The sequence below is a fragment of the Oratosquilla oratoria genome, chromosome 8 (genome assembly GCF_046742065.1).
Source record: "Oratosquilla oratoria isolate Oo_2021 chromosome 8, ASM4674206v1, whole genome shotgun sequence".
Lineage (NCBI taxonomy): Eukaryota > Metazoa > Arthropoda > Malacostraca > Stomatopoda > Squillidae > Oratosquilla > Oratosquilla oratoria.
In genome coordinates, this window is record NC_134784.1 from 17,003,558 (window position 1) to 17,020,388 (window position 16,831).

General features: G+C 39.4%; 1 protein-coding gene across 1 annotated transcript in view; it reads right to left on the bottom strand.

Moving 5' to 3' along the window:
• LOC143027310 (uncharacterized) overlaps positions 1-16,831 on the bottom strand; it is a 64,079-nt gene that overhangs the window by 25,636 nt on the left and 21,612 nt on the right. The window contains exon 4 of the mRNA XM_076188580.1: positions 16,463-16,588. Within this exon, the coding sequence (XP_076044695.1) occupies positions 16,463-16,588 (126 nt within the window). The remainder of the gene's footprint in view (positions 1-16,462; positions 16,589-16,831) is intronic.

The window sequence follows — 16,831 nt, forward strand, 5'->3', positions numbered from 1 at the left end:
TGGAACTACCTCTACCACAGGGGTGCAAGGTCATCTGCTATGCAGATGACATTGCGCTCTTAATTACTGGGAAACGGCAGTGCTTCAACAGGGCCCAACGCTGTTTAAGCACTGTGGCGACGGAATGTAGCAGGTTGGGGTTAAAGATCTCCCCTACAAAGTCGAAAGCTATGGCACTGAAACTCAGGATAGAAGGGAAGCACCTCACCATCCAGGACCTTAGGCTGGACTGGGTTCACCAGTATCAGTACCTGGGGGTCTGGATTGATGAGAGGCTCACCTTTCAGAGGGAACTTACCTATCTCAAGGAGAGACTGAAGGCAAGAACCACAGTTATGAGAGCAATGACGGGGAAGGCACTCGGTGCCACGCATCGGGTCCTTCGCACATTCTATGTGCACGCAGTCCGCAGTCTGGTGGACTACGCTGCCCCAGCTCTCATAAATGTGGCGACTGCCAAGCTTGAAGACCTGGAGCCTTGCCAAAATGCCGCAGCAAGGATTATCCTAGGAGCTCAACCTTGGACTAAGATCGTTAACCTCCGAATGGAGGCTTCGTTGCCTTCATTAACATCACGGGTCAGAAGGCTGGAGGTCGACTTTCTTGCCAAGTTGGTCCAGAGCCCCAGGATAACTGAGCTGAGTCAGAGCCTTGTGACAGCTCTGGGACGGTTGGGTACTTTTATCCACTCCGATACCTGGCTGGCACAGGCGGCAGGGATCCTGGACTCCTTCAAGCTCACCAGCACTCTCCTTGAGAAAAGTAGGGACTCTCCACATCCAAAGTTCGAGCCCCCACCACCATGGCTGTCGATACCTGCAACTTTCGTTGTCACAAAGCTTCCCAATAAGAAGAAGTTATGTGACCAGGAGAGAGTACGAGCGCAGGCCCTACAAGGCGTCCGCGCACTGTCGAGACCTGGAACGGCGGTCTATTACACGGATGGCTCCGTAGACCCCAACAGGCCTCGCAGTGCGGGATCTGCTTTTGTGACGGATGGTTTGACCTACGGCAGGAGAGTATCTGACCATGCGTCCACTCTCCAAGCTGAGGCCATAGCGGTCCAAGGAGCGTTAGAGCATGCTCTAATATCTCGAGCTGGTCCTGTGGTGATCCACACGGATTCACAGTCCTTGCTAGGCAGTTTAGAATCGATACAGCCCAGCGACAATGTACGCCTACTGACCTCCATCCTAGCACTCCTGCTGAAGCTGCATCAGCAAGGCAGGAGTGTTACGCTCAACTGGGTGCCAAGCCACGTAGGCGTCCCAGGTAATGAGTTAGCCGACGCCGCAGCAGAAGCGGCGCGCAAAAGACCTGAAGTCGATGTTGTCGTCCCTCTCAGCAGAAATCAGTTGCGTCTACGCACCAGGGCTCTTAACCAGGTACAACGGTTCCTTCAGCACAGACTGGAGGCAGAGGTGTCAGAGAGGGCGAGGTGGTACAGGGCAGTCACAGACTATGAGCCCCTTGTACTTCCTCGCTCCACACCAAGAAAAGTGGAAACTCTGCTCTTCCGTCTGCGGCTGGAGGACCGTTGTTTCTGGGAAATAAAGATCAACTCCACTCCTGAGGAAAGAAGATGCAGTCACTGCCGCCACCCCGAAGCCACCCTGAACCACTACCTCAAGCATTGCCCCGCAACTGCTTTTCTGAGGAGAGGGCCTCCGACAACATCTGAGGGTCTTGTGCGTCGCCTATGCCGCCACCTTAGCGATTACGAACTGCGTCGGCTGGTGGAGTGTCAGCCCCCCCCTTTAATTATATATACATGTCTCTGTTCGGAAGGGTGAATTCATAGCGATGTGCATACGTATATTGCATACGTATGCACATCTAATGTATGTATGAGTGTGTGTGACCAAGGCCACCCACGCTCATACATTGAATCACCCCCCCCCCCTTCTTTCAACTTATATATGCTTATTGTCAGGAAGGGTGTATTCATGGTGATGTGCATACGCATATTGCATGCGTATGCACGTCCAATGTATGTATGAGTGTGTGTGGCCAAGGTCACACACACTCATACATCGGATCACCCCCCTCCCCTTTTCTTATATTATATTCACGAAGATGTCACCACTTACCATCCAATTCAGCTATATTGAGAAGGGTGCATTCACGAAGATGTGCATGCGCATTCTGATGCGTGTGCACATCTTGTGAATGTATGAGTGTGTGTGGCTGGGCCCACACACACTCGTATGCACAATCACCCACCAAACGGGCTCACACCCAAAGCCCGTGGGAGCCTTAACTCCCAAATTAAACACACACACGCGTGTGTGGTTGGGCCCACACACACTCATAAGTCAAATCACCCACCAAACGGGCTCACAACCAAAGCCCATGGGAGCCTAAAACTCCCAAATCACACACACACACACACACACACACACACACACACACACACACACACACGGCCCGGTGGCGGATTGGTAAGGCACTGGCCTCACAAGCCGGAGAACCGGGGTTCGATTCCCCGGCCGGGCGGAGACAAGTTGGGTTTGTCTCCTTTCACGTGTAGCCCCTGTTCACCTAGCAGCGAGTAGGTACGGGACGTTAGTCAAGGAGTTGTGACCTTGCATTCCCGGTGTGTGGAGTGTGAGTGGTCTCAGACCTACCCAGAGATCTGCTAATAATGAGCTCTGAGCTCACTGCCGTAGGGTGGTGTCTGGCTGTCTCGAAAATACACACACACACACACACACACACACACATACACACACACACCGAGACAGCCAGTTCTCTCCAGCAAGTCGCCTCGGACACAGTTCTCTCCAGCAAGTCGCCTCGGGCACAATATCTCCAAGCTTCAAGTGACCCTTTGCATTAAGCCCACGACACTTGAAGGCCCTCAGCCTGGACCTTCCCTCCTGTGGCCCTTTGCTCTCAGCCCACGACCCTTGAAGAGGCCCTCACTCCGGACTTTCCCTCTTCGAGGCCTCGTCCGTGACCTCCGAGCCTAGTATTCATTCAATCTTCTGTGCCTTAGTGTTATTGTGAGTTTCATTTCCCTGGCTTGTCCGAACCTAACCACAACACCATCTTTGTACTTGCTCTCTGGATTTTCTCAATGTTCCTTATATTCTTTTTAGTACTGGCTGACCATAGTTTTGCTGCGTACTCCAATTTAGGATATTGTTCTCCAGATGTTTATCCATTTACTTTCTATAACTTTTTCACAAATTTTAGCTACCGTACTTGTAAGGGAAACCAGTCTGTAATTTTTTTTATCTTCCTTATTTCCTCCTTTATAAATTGGTACGATCTCAGCATTTTTCCTTTCTTCTGGTATTTTTCCTTCTTTGTACTTACCTAGTTGTATTTACCTAGTTGTATTTAACGGGAAGGTGAGCTATGCTCGTGGGATCCCGTCCTCATATCTCCTTTTATCTAGACAGTTTTTAAATTCGTGTATCGTTTTTGCACACACCACATTCTCATCTATCTTGTCCCAAACGTCTATGGGGTAAGCTGTTCTTTTTTAGGTCTCTTCTATAACAGTCTTTCTTGATTTTCTTTCCGTGTCCTCTTGTATTTTTACCATCCCATTTTATTAGATCCTCTCTATCAATAGTTTCTATGCCTTTCATGATTCTATAGATAGTTATCAAGTCTCCTCTCTCTCTTCTTTGTTCCAATATCTGTATCTCAAGTTTTGGTAGTCTCTCTTCATACGATAGTTCTGAGAGTGTTGGTGCCAATTTTGTAATTGCTTTTTGTATTCTTTTAAATTTTGTTATATATATATATATTTTTTGTACTTGGTGACCACGTCGTTGCTGCATACTCCAATCTTGGTCTTATCAAAGTGACCAGTAGTTTCTTCATCATTTCTTCGTCCAGGTATGTAAATGCCACTTTGATTGTTCTTATTAAATTATAAGTTTCTCCAATTTTTTTTATATGTTTCTCAGGGAACATATTATTCATAATAATGATTCCCAGATCCTTCTTATTTTCTACTCTTTTTAATTTCTTCCTCTCCCAATGTATATGATACCACTATTCTTTTTCTTTAAATTCCATTATACTACACTTCTTAATATTGAATTTCATCTCCCACTTCCTACTCCACTTCCATACTTTATTGAGATCACTCTGTAGCGACTCACTATCTTCTACAATGTTCACTTTTTTCAACAAGTTTGCATCGTCCGCAAAGAAGCTCATATAACTTTCAATTCCTTTATACATATCAATAATATATAAATCAAACATTATTGGGCCAGAATTTTTCCTTGTAGAACTCCACTTATCACTTCATCCCAATTAGAGTGTTTGTCTCTTATCACCACTCTCATTTTTCATTCATGCAAGAAGTCTTCCACCCACTTCAGCAGTTTGTCCTGCATTCCTCTTCCACTTTCTAAATTCTTAAGCAACTTCTTATGTGGCACCTTATCAAAAGCTTCTTTCAGGTCTAGAAATGCACAATCAGCCCATCCATCTCTTTCTTGTATTAGCCTTGAATAGAAACACATTAAATTTGTGACGCATGATCGTCCTTGTCTAAATCCAAATTGCCTTGGATGTAGTACTTTGTTTATACCAAATGCCTTACACAATTAATTTTGATCATTGTTTCTCAAATTTTAACTATTGTACTTGTAGGAGTGACCGGTATATAGTTAGTAGGGTCTTCCTTGTTCCCCCTTTATATATTGGTACTATATTTGCCCTTTTCCAATCTTCTGGAACTTTTCCTTCTTTCAATGAACTGCTTATTAGACTATGTCTGTTAGTTCATTCCTGCATTCTCTCAAAATCCAGTTTGCCATTTCATCTGGTCCATGCGATTTTCTGACATCGAGATTACTCAAGTGATTCATTATTTCTTTCCTTGTTACTTCTATCTATTTCATAGGGGGGACTTTCTCCTCCCACTCGACATCTCTAAGTCGTATATTCTCCCTCGTAAACACATATAATGCTTGTTCATAATTTCTGCCATTTCTATTTCCTCTGTGTATTCAACTCCTCCTTGTCGTAGTTTCTCTAATTCTTGTTTGTTTTTCAGTTTGTTGTTTACAAATCTGTAAAATAGTTTTGGTTGATCTTTACATTTTTCTATGGCATCTTTTTCGTATTTTCTCTTTTCTTCTCTGCACACTTGTACATATTCATTTCTATAACTAGTATATATTTTCCATTTTTCAGGTCTTTTGTCTTTTTTTCCATTTTATCCAAGCTTTATCCCTTTTGTCTTTTAACTCCCTACATCTTTTGTTGTACCAACACTTTACATATTCTTTTTCTTGTTTTTGTCTTGGAACATACTTTTCCACTCCTTTATAATTTTTTGTCAAAATATTCCATTTCTCTTCTACTGTTGTTTCCTCCTTTCTCAGTCTGTTTTTTGAAAGAATTATCTTATTTTGTCATTTTTTCATACATCAATCTTCCCTTTCTATATTGTTCGTTTTTCTCGTGTATTTCTCCTCATTTAGTTCCAGTTCAACCAATATGTGGTCACTTTTACTTATTAGTGTCTTATATTCAATCTTGTCCACTATTTCGGGTTCTGATGTGATTATTAGGTCCAGTCTCGATGGCTCTTCCTCATTTCTATACCTAGTATTCTCTTGTATCCATTGGGTCATTGTATGTTCTATAATTATATCAAGTTTTACATTTCCCCATAGGTCGTCTCCACCCTTTACTGTCATCTCTTCCCAGCAGATTTCTTTGCAATTAAAGTCACTCATTATAAATATTCTTCCTCTATCTTCCATTATCTTATTTAGTGTTATCCTTGTATCTTCTAACATATTTTGTTTACCTTTTCCTTCTTCTCTTCCACCCCTAATACAATTATACATTTCTTTTTGTCTGCTAAGTCTCTTACTATATTTTCCTTTTCTCTCATCACTTTAATAACTGTGTCCTTATTTTGTTCTTTCATCTGTTGTGTCACTATGTCTCTAGGTACAATTTTGTTGTTCTCTTGGCCTTTTCTCCAACCCTGTGCTTCTTTTGCTATCGACTCTTTATTCTCTTTATTATCATTCTTTAATTCCTCATTCTCATCTTTTATTTATTTTAACTGTCTTTTTAATTCTTCTATTTCTTTAGTTAGGTTTTGATTCTCCTTCTTTAGTTCTTCCAGTTTATCAACTCTTTGGGTAACTAGTGTTAATCGGTTAAACCTAACCTCCTATGCTTCGTTTTTTTTTTTTTTTTTTTTTTTTTCTCTCCTCTAGATTTACTAGTCGGGGGAGGCTATCACCTCCTCCCTCATTAAATCCATAAAAGCAGTTATCTTCTCTTTCCTTTGAGTTCCTATTATCTATATTTCTGCTTTTGACGCTTCTGCTTCCTTGTTCTTCCTCGTCTGTGTTCTGCACCTCCTAACACCCGGGGCCCGTTCGTCCCCTTCCCCATTTCCTTCCACTTTTCTCAGTAATCCCTCTCTTTTTCCTTTTTCTTCACCTTCCCACTACACCACGAGTTTTCCCTTCCCTAATAATACAACAAAGGTACTCCCTCGTTGTTGAGATCGATGAAACTTGAATTTTTCCTAGAGTTCCAAACTTCGCTGTCACTTCGCTGTGTGTGTGTGTGTGTGTGTGTGTGTGTGTGTGTGTGTGTGTGTGTGTGTGTGTGTGTGTGTGTGTGTTCGTGTGTGTGTGTGTGCGTGAGCGTGTGTGTGTGTGTGTGTGTGTGTGTGTGTGTGTGTGTGTGTGTGTGTGTGTGTGTGTGTGTGTGTGTGTGTGTACCTACACGAAAAGACTTCTTTTCTTTTGTAATTTCTGGTACAGTAGTGATGTCTGCAGGTGAATTTACTGACTTAACTACCGTCTTCGATGAGTAAATCTCTTTGTAAAATTCTTCTATTTTTTTTTTTAACATTCTATCTCTGCATTTAATTATCTCTCCACTTCAACCTTTCAAACATATCATTTGCTGTCTTCCTAAAGCATCTCTGCACTCACTCTATTTCACCATGTTTCTCTTTCTTTTCTCTTATCCTCGCCTTTTGTTGATAAGTTTCTTTAGTTCTACTCTATTTCGTATCTCCTGCTTTTAATGTGCATAGTCCTTCTTCTTTTAATTAGGTCAGTTGTAGCTTTAGAGTATTTGTTTTCACTAGCGCTTTTTGTACTTCCTACTTTCTCTGCTGTGGAAGGTATTGCAGATATATGGATGTAGGAAATTGTCGATCACTTACTTGATTTCTGTAGAAATCCCGTTCTTGCAGTTACTTTTACTTCATTCTTTAATTCCCCTTGGTTTCACACCATTCTTCTTCACTCTTTAACCCCCTTGATTTCACACCGTTCTGCTTCACTCCTTATCCTAGCTCACCTAACACCCAAGTTCTAGCACGTCATTCGTCATAGTGACAACAGACATAAATTGGAGCTCCTGAAATACCTTAAAAATGAAACGGCTTAACAGTGATAAAATTACAGAATACCTAGGGTGTGATATATGGGAAGGAGAGTGCTCGTGGATACCCGGAATGGTTAATTTACAACGTAAATAGTGTGTAACTGAAGTAAAACAGAAGAAAACGATGACAGGCCAGAGAAACCCCAAGATGGCCATCCGTCACGTTACAATATAAACATGTACCCAGAGCCATCTACCGGCGCAAGGGCGGAGCAAAATGTAAACATAGGTTTCAGATCACCGAGAGGCACGAAAAGGTTTCTTCTTGATAATAGTTATGAGGGTTATTTCTCTGGATTTAGTGGGTACAACAGAAATTTTTTAGTAGAGTTATAGACATATAGAGGGGCATGAGAAATATGAACATATAATGGAAGCGGGGAACTATCGATCTTTTTTTTTTTTTTTGCATCCGACCTAGATATGGATCAAAAGGTCTCCTGTCGGCATGCTCCGCCTTTGTAATCCTTTGTAATCTATGGAAGACGAATAAAGACTTAAACAAGAAAGTGACTAAAAAAAAGTAAACACTGAAATAAAAGAAGAGATAAGTGCACTAAAACAAAGAACTGACCAAGTTAAAATGTGGAGATGAGAGATTAAAAAATAATAAAAACACAAATATCGAGACCATAAGGAAAGAGGTGGATGAACGGATAAAAGCAATGGCCGTGGAAGCGGAAAAAAGCGTAGAGAAGACGATTTGCAACAGTTCAGGATTGACTGGAGAAAAGGCAAAGAAAATAAAGTTATTTTTAAAGAAATGGTTCATCAACAAATGCAGGAGAAGGCCGAAGATGCTGTCAATAAGGTAATTAATGAAAAATAAAATCTAGTCAAAGATACAGTAGACAAAAATGTGTGTAGTAATATATGGTCTAAAGGAAAAACATAACCCAAATTGATACCTGAGAGATAAAGAGGACAAAGAATTGGCAAGAAACAGAAAAGGAAATAGGAGAAGTGCACGGAATGGGTAAATATGCAGAAGGAAAAGGGGAAAATTGACCACTAAAAATCAAATTAAGGTCACAAATGGCAGTGTTAAAAATCTTAGCAAGATTAGGAAAATTAGCTAGAAATGAACAATGTATTTTTTATATAAAAAGAACCATGAATGAAGAGGAAAGAGAAAAAATTAAGACATTAAGAAACGAAGCTAAAAAAGAAAAAAATAGAAAACAACTGAGACTGAGACAACGCAGTTTTATTAGAGCGTGTTAGATATGAGACTGAAAAAAAAATATATTCGGGAAAAAAAAACGAAAGGTTCAGAGAACGAGATGGAGGGAACAGAAAATTAAAATTAGGCTTTTCCAACATAGATGGATTAATCTCAGTATTAAACAAACTAAATGATTACCTATCAGAAGCAAAACCAGACATAATGGGAATTGTGGAGACTAAATTAGGCGGTCCAACAATATAAAAGTGTTGAACATGGATTATACAATCACTGGCTTAGAAATAGGGAGGACACGCAAGGTGGAGGAGTCATGTTCTTGGTTAAGAAAAACTTAAATGTGACTAAAGTTACATATGGAGAGAACAAGGTAGAGATGATCCCAATAAGAGTTGAATATAGTGACATGAAAAGCAAAAAGTATGCAATGATTTATATGCCCCCAAAAACAAGGTCTTGGAGAGAAAGAGATCATTCCAAAATATTAGAGGATACGGGAACTTCATTGGATTAGATGCTGAAGGATGGAAATAAAGCGGTACTCATGGGTGATTTTAATTGTAAAGAAATACGTTGGGAAGAGATGACAATGAAAGGTGTAGAGGATCAATGGCGAAATTTATTACTTGACAAGTCTATGGAACATACAATGACACAATGGGAAAAAGAAAACACTAAATTTAGAAATAATGAACAACCGTCAAGACTAGATATATCATTTACATCAGAACCTGAAATAGTAAACAAAATTGAATACAAGACACCAATTGCGAAGAGTGACCACATGCTGTTCGAATTAGAACTAAAGGAGGGAATATATATATATATATATATATATATATATATATATATATATGTGTGTGTGTGTGTGTGCTTGTATATATATATATATATATATATATATATATATATATATATATATATATATATATGTGTGTATATATATATATATATATATATATATATATAAAGAAAAATAAGAAACACGGAAAAGCAAGATTGGTGTATAGTGAAACAAACTGAGAATCTTGGGAATTTTTTTTTTAAAGTGAACTGGGAAAATTTCTACAATAAAAAAACACAAGTGGAAGAAAAATTTATGATTCTGATGAAAATCTACAAAGAAGGAATTGATAAATATGTTCCAAAGCAAAAACAGGAAAAGGTGTACATTAAGTGCTGGTTTAATAGAAGGTGCAGCGAAGCGAAAGGCAGAGATAGAGTTTGGAAAAGATTGAGAAAAGGCGAAAAAACCTAGAAAGTGGCAAATATATATTAATCAAATTAACGAATATGTAAAAATACACAAGGAAGAAAAAAGAAAATATGAAAAAGACATAATAGAATAATGTGAGGATCAGCCAAAACTATTCTATAAATATATAATTGGTAAATAAGAAACAAACAGGAAAAAGTGAAAAGTGAAACTACGCCAAGAGAATTCAGAAAGACAGAAATGGTAAAAATTGGAAAAGATGGAGAGAAAAAAATAGAAAGTGGCAAATATATATTAATCAAAGGAACGAACATGTAAAAATACACAGGGAAGAAAAAATATATATGAAAAAGACATAATAGAAAAATGTAAGGATCAGCCAAATTTATTCTATTGATATACAAATAGTTAGATAAAAAATAAACCAGGAGGTGCCAAGATAAGGGGGAGGGAAGAGGGTAGAGGGGAGTGGAGTATGTAGGGGATGGAATGGGTGGGAGTTGTTTCTATGCCTTTGTCTTTTGGCCACCTCCCGTGTAAGGGGGTAAAAGCCTTTGGTATATGAATGTATCCATGTATGTATGTAAAAAATAAACAGGAAATAGTGAAACTATGCCAAGGAAAATCGGAATACACAGAACATATAGAAACGGGTGAAGTCATGAGCAAACACTTCAAGTCGGCTTTCAATAGAGAAAATGTACAACATCGCGATGAAGGGAAAGAAGTGACCCCCCCCCCCTCGCCATGAGGGAAATAATAGTGACACAGAAAGAAATAATGGATCAGATAATGAACCTTAATGTCAGGAAATCGCACGGCCCAGATGGAATCGCAAACTAGATTTTAAGAGAATGTAAAGAACTAATAGACAAAATATATAACATAATAAGTTGCTCACTCAAAGAAGGAAAAATACCAGAAGACTGGAAAAATGCTGATATTGCATAAAAAGTAGATGGGTAAAACATATGGAGGAGAACAATATATTAAGTCCAAGACAATTTGGATTTAGACAAGGAAGATCATGTACCACAAATTTGACCTGATTTTACTCGAGACTACTAGACATAATGCAAGAAAAGGATTGATGGGCTGATTGTGCATTCCTAGATCTACAAAAAGCTTTTGATAAAGTCCCTTACAATAAACTGTTAAGAAAACTAGAAACCATAGGAGGGATATAAGGTATACTATTAAAATGGATGGAAGGTTTTTTGCATGAATGAAAAATGAGAGTAGTGTTCAGAGATAAGAGTTCTACTTGGGAAGAAGTAATTAGCGGAGTTCCACAAGGATCAGTACTAGCTCCAATAATGTTTGCTATCTATGTGAATGGCATGGACGAGGCGGTGGAATGTTACATGAGCTTCTTTGCAGATGATGCAAAATTGTTAAAGAAACTGAGTACTGAAACGGACTATGACTCGCTGCAGAGAGATCTGAACATTATCTGGGAATGGAGTATGAAGTGGGAAATGTAGCATAACGGAATTTTGAAGAAAAAAAAAAAAAAAAAAAGGATACCAGGACACTATAAAATTGGTGAAAAGGAAGTAAAAAAAAAAGTGTGATTTGAGAAAGACCTGCGAGTGATCATCACAAAAGGTGTCCCCTGACAAACAAATAAAATTGTCGGAGAAACCTATAACTTGCTAAGATCAATAAAAGTGTTTTTTATTTACTTTTGAATGAAGAAATAATAAAGAAAATACTAGTCACACTGATAAGACCAAAATTGGAGTATGCAGCGACACTATGGTCACCCAGTACTAAAAATAATATAAGAAAGATTGAGAGAATACAGAGAGCAACTACGAAGATGGCCCCAACACTATCAAAAATGTCATATGAAGAAAGATTGTCAAAAATAGATTTACCTACTCTGGAACAAAGAAGAGAAAGAAGTGACTTGTTGACCATCTACAGAATTATGAGAGGTGTGGAAGTCCTTGATAGAGATGACTTCCTAAATTGGGATAAGAGAAACACAAGAGGACATGGAAGGAATTTCAAAAAGACAGATATAGAAGAGACCTGAAAAAACAGCTTTCCCCACAGAGTGGTGGATGTATGGAACATACTAGACAAAACAATTGTGTGTGCAAAAACAATACAAGAATTTAAGACCAAATTAGATATGGCCGGATACAGAGACGGGACAATTTTGAGTTTGTGAGAATGTCGGTAGTAATGAGGAGCGAAGGAGGAGAGGAGTAGCTCTCCTGGTAAGAAGATAGGAAAGCACGTGGAGGGAAGTATCTTCAAGGTTAATGTATGCGAAGGTGAAACTGAGATGGAAGATATGGATTTTTGCACGTGCATATGGACCTAGTACTGAGAAAAGTGAGGAGGAAAGGGAGGCATTTTGTATAAATCTAAATAGGTGCTATATAAGAGTTTTCAGAGGAATGTCAATGTAATGAAGTTGGGGATATCAATGCTAAAGTACGGGGTAAGCTAATAGATGGAGTAGTAGGGGTGCCAGATAAAAATCATAGTGAAACGTTGATATTGGAGATGTGTCTAAAGAGGGAATTGATGGTGGCAAACACAGTGTTTAAGAAGAGAGCTAAGCATAAGTATGCATGGGATAGGGTGGTGGATAGAAGGGTGGTTGAAAAGGGAATAATGGACTATGTAGTGGTATCCAAAGGGATATGTTATGGTAGAGAGTACGGGAGTGTCAAGTTGTTTTTCTGATAGAAGGAAATTAAGAGTGGAGGATAAATGGAGAAGGAAAAGGGTGAAAGGTAGAGAGGTGTTTACAGTAAACAATTTGAATGAGGTGAAAAAGAAAAAATGTGAGTCGAGGTAGGATTAGAAGAGGAAGGGGTTTCTTTCAAGGAGTAAGTGACAAAGTGTGCAAAGAGAGCAAGTGGAACGAAGAGGATAGGAGGGAATAGACTGAAGGGTAGTGAGTGGTGGCATGAGGAGGTGAAAGCAGTAGTAGAAGAGAGGAACCGAACATATGTGGATTGGCTGCAAGGTAGGATTCAGGAAGCATATGAGACGAACAAGAAAAAAGAGAGGAGAAGCAAAGCTCATGGTAAGCAGAGTAAAGAGGAGAACAGATGTAAAATGGGGGTGGGAGTATGACAAAAAAATCGAAAAGAGGAAAAGGTAAAAGGTGCAAATGGACAGATGTTAATGGAAATGAAGGCAGTAAGGGGAAGTTAGTGTTTTAGAGAGTTGTTGAATGTGAAGGAGGTTAAGAAGGGATTGGTTGTAGCAGTGGGAGGAGCTAGAGAAATCACAGTGATGGGAGAGGAAAATGAAAGAGATAGAAAAATTGAGGTAGAAGGAGAATTGAACGTGAAGAAGGTTTGTAAGGCACCTAGTTTTAATTGGTGACACGAAGAGTGCCTGACAAGGGGAGGTAAGGTTAAAGTGGATTGCCTAGTGATGTTATTCAAGGTGAGCCTAAGGGAGAAAAGTTTGCCGGAGGCTGGAGTAGTGCCTGTATAATTCTGCTTTGCAAAGAAAAAGGGGACAAATACTAATGTAATAATTTAGAGGCATCAGTTTGTTGAGCTTATTTGGGCATTAATATGGGTGTTAATTGAATGGGATATAGTGAGGAACAGAAAGATTAATTGGTAAGGAGAAGTGTTGGTTTACAAAAGGGAGAATGAGCATGGGTAATTTTTTGTGGTAAGGCAAATCCACGAGAAATTTGTGGCAAAAGTTATGGATGTGTTTTGAGGCTTTATGGATTTGGAGAAGGCGTGTAACACAGTAGGCAGGAAGGTCTTGCGGGAGGTATTGCAGATATTTGGGATGGGGAAATTTTTTTAGGGTAGTCAACATCTTTCACAAGAGTAGTAGAGCTTGTGTTATTTTTGAAAATGGTGAAAGTGAGTAGTCTGAGGTGAAAATGAGGGTGGGCGTGTCAGGGCTGTGTCATATCATCATGACTGTTTAACGTGTACATGGATAGGGTGGTACGGGAAGTAAATGTGAAAGTGATGGGCAGGGGATTAGAGATGGTTAGAGAGAATGGAGGAAAGTGGACAGGGGGTACATTCAGCAGTAAGTGGAAAACAATATTGGTCTTATTGTTTTTAGCCCTGTTATAATATTTTGAGCTATAAATGTTCTGTAGAAACACTACACACCAAATGACTAACTGTGTCAATATTTGGCACATCACGTATGCTGGAGTGTGAGGGGAGACTGTTGAAAATATAGGGTTTAGGTGTGCGGATCAACAAATGCACACTGCCCGAGTTCGTTTTTGATGTTGAAATTTTATTCTGCCTAGAAGGTATAAAGTATCTTTGTCATTCATTATTTGGACTTATACTAATTATTATGAAACCAAATGTTATCAACTCACTCAATCAGAAATAAAGATTGAGTGCAACTTAAGTCACGGACGCTGTTGACGAATGAAACTAATGGAACTCTGACCTTGACTCTTTCTGTGAAGAAGTCATAAAAAAGTTTATATCCCAAAGATAAAGAATATAGTTAAATCATAATTAATCATACATGTCAACCATTCTATTGTGTAATCTAGGTAAGCTAATCAAAATCAATAAATTTCATTATTTTAAACTTACACATATAACTTGCTTTATTTTCCAACTAACAATATGAATATAGAAATTTAACTGCACACACACACACACACACACCACACACACACACACACACACACACACCACACACACACACACACACACACACACACACACACACACACACACACACTGCACTTTAATTCTAAGCCATCAACAACGGGAGATCCGAGGGAGGCTAACATGCAGAAAGTGAAATGCGGTACTGCCAAGTACTCGAACCCGGCTAGCGCATGACAAGTTCTGTAGTGACCAACCCATTGCGCCATCAAGAGAGATATAAGTTGAGCACAACTTTTCTTATATATTCACTGGGACCCATTCAGTGTTGTTCAAATACTTTCCCGCGTTCGTATACTTATCAGTTGTACTACCATAGTGGAGATGGATTGAACGCAAAAATTCGTGTATGTGTATGTAACTCGAGCACACAAATATATAAGAAAAGTTGCGCTCAACTTATATCTCTCTTGATGGCGCAATGGGTTAGTCACTACAACACTTGTCATGCGCTAGCCGGGTTTGAGTCCTTGGTAGTACCGCATTTCAATTTCTGCATGTTAGCCTCCCTCGGGTCTCCCGTTGTTAATGGCTTAGAATTAAAGTGCATTGTGGTTGTTAAAATGTAACTCTATTCACTGGGACCCATTCAGTGCTGTTCATATATATATAAATATATATATATATATATATATATATATATATATATATATATATATATATATATATATATACATATATATATATATACGCGCGTGCGCACGCACACACACACCGGTAGCTATATACGTTAGTTATGGGCAGAATCACTGTTCAGCACACCCAATGACAGAAACCACCATACGCCCCTGAAGGTGGGAGGTCAGTTGTTTACTGCTGACACTGCGCTTGTGGCAGAATTAGAGGAGGGTCTAAGGCAGTTGGTGACGGAATTTAGGAAGGCATGTGATAGTAAGAAGTTGAAAGTAAATGTAGGTAAAAACAAAGAGATGAGATGTAGAAGGGGTGGGGTGGCAGTAAACTGGAGATGTCTTAGAGAAGAGATGTTGTAGGAAGTAACAGGAAATGGAGGATTGGGGGAGGTAATCTGTAGAATGAGCAAAGTAACTGAATGTCTTGGAGGAATGAAAAGTGTCATGAGAAATAAGTATCTAGGAATTGATGCAAAGAATATACTATAGAGTCATTGTGCATACGACACTGTAAGGGGCGAAGACTTGGAATCAAAGAGAGACAGAAAAGAGAGATTTAAATATGTTTGAGATGAAGTGTCTGAGTACGGTGGGGGTTACAAGGTCGGATAGTATGAGAAATAAGGAAGTGAGGAGAGGAAAGGGGAGGGTAGAAAGGGAGTAGGCAAATAGTGCTGATGAAAAGAATGAGGAAAATATAGCAGTGTGGAAAGCAAAGGCGGGTGGAGTGAACTTGAGGGGACGAACGAAAGAGGCATGAATTAATGCAGTGAAGGGGGTTTTAAGCTGGAGTGGAATGGAGCAGGAAAGGGAGAAGGCAGGGGATAGATGTGAATAGAGAATGGTTGTGGATGGATGATAATTTGACTCAGCCCAAAACAATTTCTCTCCGTCCTCTTTATTTTTCGCATGAGAAGACGAGGAGGGAAGATCGCCGTGTAAATGAAGTGGCTGGCCATGCTTTGGATGTGCTGTGTCTTGTTGCATTGCTTTTGACCCGGGAATAAGGGGATAAGATGAGAGGGAAACTAATGGGTGGTGAATGGGAGTAGATTTAGTTTGGGTGGCTGGATGCCTTGTCTGGCTGCTGCCCCTTATAGGGGGAGAGTCCATTAGAATAAAGAAAGATTAATTTTTCATTTGTATGTTTATTTATTAATTTGTTTGTTTCAGGAGAGTAGCCAGGAACTTTTTGCTGCTCTTTTGTGTAGTTTAAGAAAATCAATTCATATCTAGCACATGCAGAGTAGTTTAGATAGTACAATTTACTTACATGAAATATGATTAATGACCGTACAGATGGTGAAAAACATTTTCCGTGCAGATGATTATTACAATTACTTTACTTAGCTTTATTAAAACAATGTAACCATGAAATGTGTCTCACCGAGTGATTCCTGGTCGCAGCAGATTTGTGAGACACGAATATTCCATCTACGGTTGTAATTCACGTCAGAAGTCGTGAACGTAAATGTCACGAAAGGGCTTACACAGTGGTCCACGTCCAAGTAAACTAAAAGAAGAAATAAGAAATAATGCATATAATCATCATAAATAATTTTTAGATACTAAATACACTGTTTCGAATAACATCGGATCGTTTGTCCATAAGAATGAAAACATAGGATTCATTCAATTAATATGAGCTTCTTTCATGAACATAGTGTCACTAGATAATGAAGAGGTGGGGGTAAAATAACTTCAGCTGTCAGGTAATGATGTTGAGGCAATGTATCTCTGCTTGGTCTTCAACATG